The 4,600-nt window shown below is 48.2% G+C and overlaps 2 protein-coding genes across 2 annotated transcripts; one reads left to right on the top strand and one right to left on the bottom strand.

Moving 5' to 3' along the window:
- Positions 1–790: 790 nt before the first annotated feature.
- On the top strand, positions 791–1,885 carry FIESC28_11508 (uncharacterized protein; the record flags this gene model as incomplete). The annotated part of the gene is made up of 4 exons (XM_031165630.1): positions 791–828; positions 972–1,116; positions 1,187–1,273; positions 1,358–1,885. The coding sequence occupies 4 exons, from the start codon at positions 791–793 to the stop codon at positions 1,883–1,885; spliced, it is 798 nt and encodes a 265-aa protein (XP_031010312.1).
- A 1,297-nt stretch (positions 1,886–3,182) lies between these two features.
- Positions 3,183–4,267, bottom strand: FIESC28_11507 (uncharacterized protein; the record flags this gene model as incomplete). The annotated part of the gene is made up of 4 exons (XM_031165629.1): positions 3,183–3,264; positions 3,319–3,537; positions 3,621–3,884; positions 4,089–4,267. 4 exons carry the CDS (start codon positions 4,265–4,267, stop codon positions 3,183–3,185), a joined length of 744 nt encoding a protein of 247 aa, XP_031010311.1.
- Between the last annotated feature and the right edge of the window lie 333 nt (positions 4,268–4,600).

The raw sequence follows: 4,600 nt of genomic DNA, 5'->3' as shown, positions 1-4,600 counted from the left end.
ACACAGGTACCGGTACTATTTGTGCCGTCCCATGCACCAACCGTTGGCGGACCGGCGCGCTCGTGCATCCGTAAGGATTATTCGCAACTTGATTGTGATCGGAGCCAGCCGTCACTGTCCTCATGGTGTCAGAAGAATTGGCCCCTAGAGGCACAAGAGACGAAATAATCTGGTCACTTTATGCTAGCTTAGACTAGCAGTTAGGCTACTTTATTATGGAAGCCTAAGCCTTAGAGGACAATTCTTCTGTTACCCACCTGACTGTATCCAGTCAACTGATTGAGTTATGGGCTGTAGAGAAGAGGACTGTGTTGCACAATTCATTACGTGACATGGAAGTTGAGAGATCTGATCGATATCCTATCGATTCCAGCTACGAATGGGTGCATGGTACAGACAGGTACAGCGCTTATGAAACCACCTACAACTACCTACCTCTAGGGCAGGGGCATGGTAATGGTTCTGTGTATTTTGTTTACAGTATCCGTACTCTCGGGGACTTCAGATGCGGGGCCATTTCTTTACCTCCAAGTTGGATCGCGGAGATATCCAATGCTCATAAGCCTGCGACACGACGTAACTGCCCGAAAACTCCCCGCTCCAGTTTGTATAAGATGGCCCAACTGGACAGACCACAGATCCAATGTTTGTCTAACAACCAAATTTGACTTTGTGAAACCACAATCCATCTCGCAAGAAGCACAAGTTTGTTTTTATGAGACAGCACCTATTTCTTGTCTTGCACAACTTGACCTCTATTGCATTTGGCACCAGCAACAATCTTGTTACAATGACTGATATCGTATCCGAGAACCAGGCTTACTTTGGGTAAGTAAAGACCTTTTTCACACTTCTGAGGGGGTTTGACCTGGCCATGGAGACCAGGACCGGTACACGGGCTTGATGCCATCATGTGCTGTGCTGTGCTGCGCGGTTCAGTACATTTAATCGCTAATGCGGTGCAATCGCAGCAAGATTGCCAGCCAGTACGACAAACGCAATGCCGACGCGATCGTGCATCTAGAGCGCCGTATCCAAGAGAGGATTCCGATGATTGGCTTCAAGCAAGGAGGCAGATTGCTGGACTACGCGTGTGGTACTGGCATGTTATCAAGGGTGAGCAGTTCTTCTATAAGAAAAGAAAAACGACTGTGATAACCGAGTACAAGCTAACAATGCGCTACAGGTGTTGGCACAGCATATAAATGAGGCTATTGGCATTGACCTTTCTGAGGATATGGTTGGTGTGTATAACGCTCAAGCTCAAGATCAAGTCAGTGACACCCTCCAACAGAGACTGCAAGGCCGTTGGCCTGTCTATCGCTGAGCACTCTGGACATATCCTAACAAGATGCAGGGCTCGTCTCGACAAGCCTATCAGGGCAACTTGGCTGATCCTACAGATGCCTCTCCTGCACCCTTCGCAGACGCCAAATTCTTCGGCTTTGACGTTGCAGGCGTAGGACTTGGATTTCATCACTTTGATAAGCCCGATCTGGCATCCAAAAGACTGGCTGAACGTCTCAAGCCTGGAGGTGTACTCTTCGTCATAGATTTTGTCGCTCACAAGATAGATCCCGAAGATGCTGCAAAGCGTGGTATCGCACACCATGGCTTCTCGGAGGAACAGATCAAGAATATGTTTGATGACGCTGGTCTTACGGACTTTGTTTACCAAGAGCTTCCGGAGCCCATTACGTTTAACGACCCGATGGGCCACGGACATGGACATGGACATGGTCACGGATCTGGTACTGGACATAATGGCGATCAAATGGGTGATAAACATGAGCATACAAAAGGGCATGGTCATGGGCATGGGCAGAACAAGAGTCATTCTATGACCAAACAAGTATTTATCGCTAGGGCATCAAAGCTCCAATGAGCTTATAGGTGTACCTATCCGATGCAATCAAAGGCGCTTAGTTTGGAGGACTCTGCAATCTAGCGATGTAATAGATCAGATAACACCTCAATACTATGTTTTCTCACTCAGTGGGCTTAGAGGTTCAGCTACTGCGGTAGTATTCTACCTGGTTAGGGCCAGTCCAACGATTTGATACCCTCGTAAAAGCCTAGCACTGTACCCTACAATGCAAGTGGCAGTATATTGTCCTCAAATTGCCAATGTGTAGGGAAACTGACGCCTCGTGCGATCACCTGTGTACATGACAGTACATCACCTGGCACTGGAATGACATCTGCACTCAATCTCGTATCTCAAACCCAATTGCAATCCAGAAACGGACTAACTTGATCTGAAGTCCGGTCATGGTATGGAAATACGGACGTTTATGCTTGGAGGCTACTGCCAGTCCGGCGGGTGTTGTACAGCTCTTGCTCTGCTAAGTTGCAGTACATAGACCCAAGTCGATATCTGAATAACCTCACTTCTGAGTAGCTCCGTGGCACACCCATCCCCCAGCTTGCACGTCCCGTTCCGCTCTTACACTCTGCCGAAAAAAGTTTGTTCATGATGCGGCGTGCGAACACTCTTCATCCGGCAATAGCCAAGACACTTTTGCTATCGAGGGATGTGATGAACTAAGCTTGGCACATTACTCTGCGTGAGCTATGCGAAATTAGACATGACGTCTTAGAGGTGAGAGGATGGACTTTAGAAGGAGGGAGGCACTGGCTCGTCCGGTGCGGCGCGATCCGGTGTCTGGGAATGAGGGAGAGATGTCATGTGCGTGCCGCTCTTTTCAGCCTCATCCGTGCTTCCAGAACGCCCACTCACGGGGGCGACTGAGTTGCGCGACGAGGCGTTGTGCTATCATAGCGTTTTGCTACACGCCCGTCATTACAGAGGCATGCGGGTTGATATTGGTAAATAAAGGGCGGATGTGAAACACATTCGTTGAAGGCGGTCACACCGAACGGAGGTTTAGTCATTTTCGTCAAGAACGCCAGCGCAAGTACAGTACAGTAGGCCCTTTATCTTGAGACCTAGCGTTGCCTGTGCGAGGCCAGCTTCGATTCTTGAAACATTTGTTGGTGGTGGAATAACTGAGGTAATGTTATCTTATGTTAGGGTCTGATCGTTAGGAGATTAGGTATTGCCATCTCCGGACTAGATTGACTTGGCTTACGCTTGGTGCTGACGATCTCAAAGGAAACATATCATTAAACAACTGGCTCTATAGTCTAGTAATCTATCAATTGTTAGGGCTTTGAGGTGACTAATTATCTTGGCCGTCAAGTTCAACGACAAAGGCACCACCCAGCAAGAGAGCTGGCTCTTCAATTCTATGATGCTCATAGCTATAGCAGCGTTAGCTGAAGCAACAGGTTCAAAATGACCATGCTGTAACTTACCTCAAGGTCCCGACACCTCCTGCTTCCAGCAAAAAGGTTGGGCCTTCGTGTAAAGCGTAGCCGGCCCATCTCATGGCGAAAGCACGGAGGATGTGTCCATGAGCGACAAGTAAGACGTCGCCACACTGGTCACTTCCCTTATCCATAGCTGGCTTATGCCATTTCTCCCGAATCTCTTCGATCAACTGGTCGATTCTTCTGGTGACGTCGTTTGGACTCCTGGTTGGAGTGTCAGTCTTGGAAAATTCATTGCTGAAAGATATAATACTGGTATAGGGTAAATCGCATGGTGTCGTACTTACTCTCCGCCGGGGCAGCCGTCCTTCCAAATATCCCAGGACCCTTTGATTCCCTGTTCGGCTCTGATCTTGCGAATATCAGGGGATGTAATGCCTTCATAATCACCATAATCCCATTCCCGGATATATTCAGTCACTTCAACCTCAGCTTCACACTGGAGACCGGTACCATTGGGGGCGCCATGTGGTGTCCACGGAAGAGGACGGTTCAGCCCAAGATTGAGCAGCTCAAACGTGCGTTGAGCACGTCTCCGGGGAGACACATATCTGTAAGACATATCAGCTTTGTCATAGACAGAGTGACGATGTTGAAGGCAATGGATAAGTGGTACGACCAACGAAGCGCATCTATAAGCTGAAGAAACGTATTGACAAGACCAGGATCCAGATAAGAAGTACTTCACCAACACACCAGAGCACCGATGCTTGCTGTAATGGAAATAGGAAAAAAAGTAAGGGAGAGTGACTCACATATGAGCGATCTTCTTTGGAGCAATAAGACGATCTGGGCCAACAAGAGCCTTTCCAGTTGCTCTTACGCGCTTCTCACCGTTGGCAGTCAGAGGAATATCAGTCAAACCAGTATGGCGACCATCAAGCGACCACTCCGTCTCACCATGGCGAACAAGGAAAACGCGAGGCGTCGACATGATTTAGTGCTGAGCGATTGGGTTGAATGGCTCACTCGAAGCTTGACCAGAAGAACAGTGAGAAAACGCTCCGGGTTGTGCGGAACCGTCTGACAAGGCCTTGATTGGGTTAATATGATTCTTCAAATCAAGGGTAGGAAGATGATCTGACGGTAATATGGCCTGAGATGGAGGGATTAAACGAACCACGCTCGAAGGTTCAAGAGTCGGAAGATGACGTTGATCAAAGCAGAAGAGAGGGCGTGCTATTGCTCGTGCACATGAAAATTGTGTCAAAGATTGAGACTTGTACGAAAAGAGGACCAAGAAGAGACCAAAAAAAAAAAAAAAAAA

Source organism: Fusarium coffeatum (assembly GCF_003316985.1).
Source record: "Fusarium coffeatum strain FIESC_28 chromosome Unknown BRIP53273_contig_421, whole genome shotgun sequence".
NCBI classification, from domain to species: domain Eukaryota; kingdom Fungi; phylum Ascomycota; class Sordariomycetes; order Hypocreales; family Nectriaceae; genus Fusarium; species Fusarium coffeatum.
This window is presented reverse-complemented; position numbering and strand designations above follow the sequence as displayed.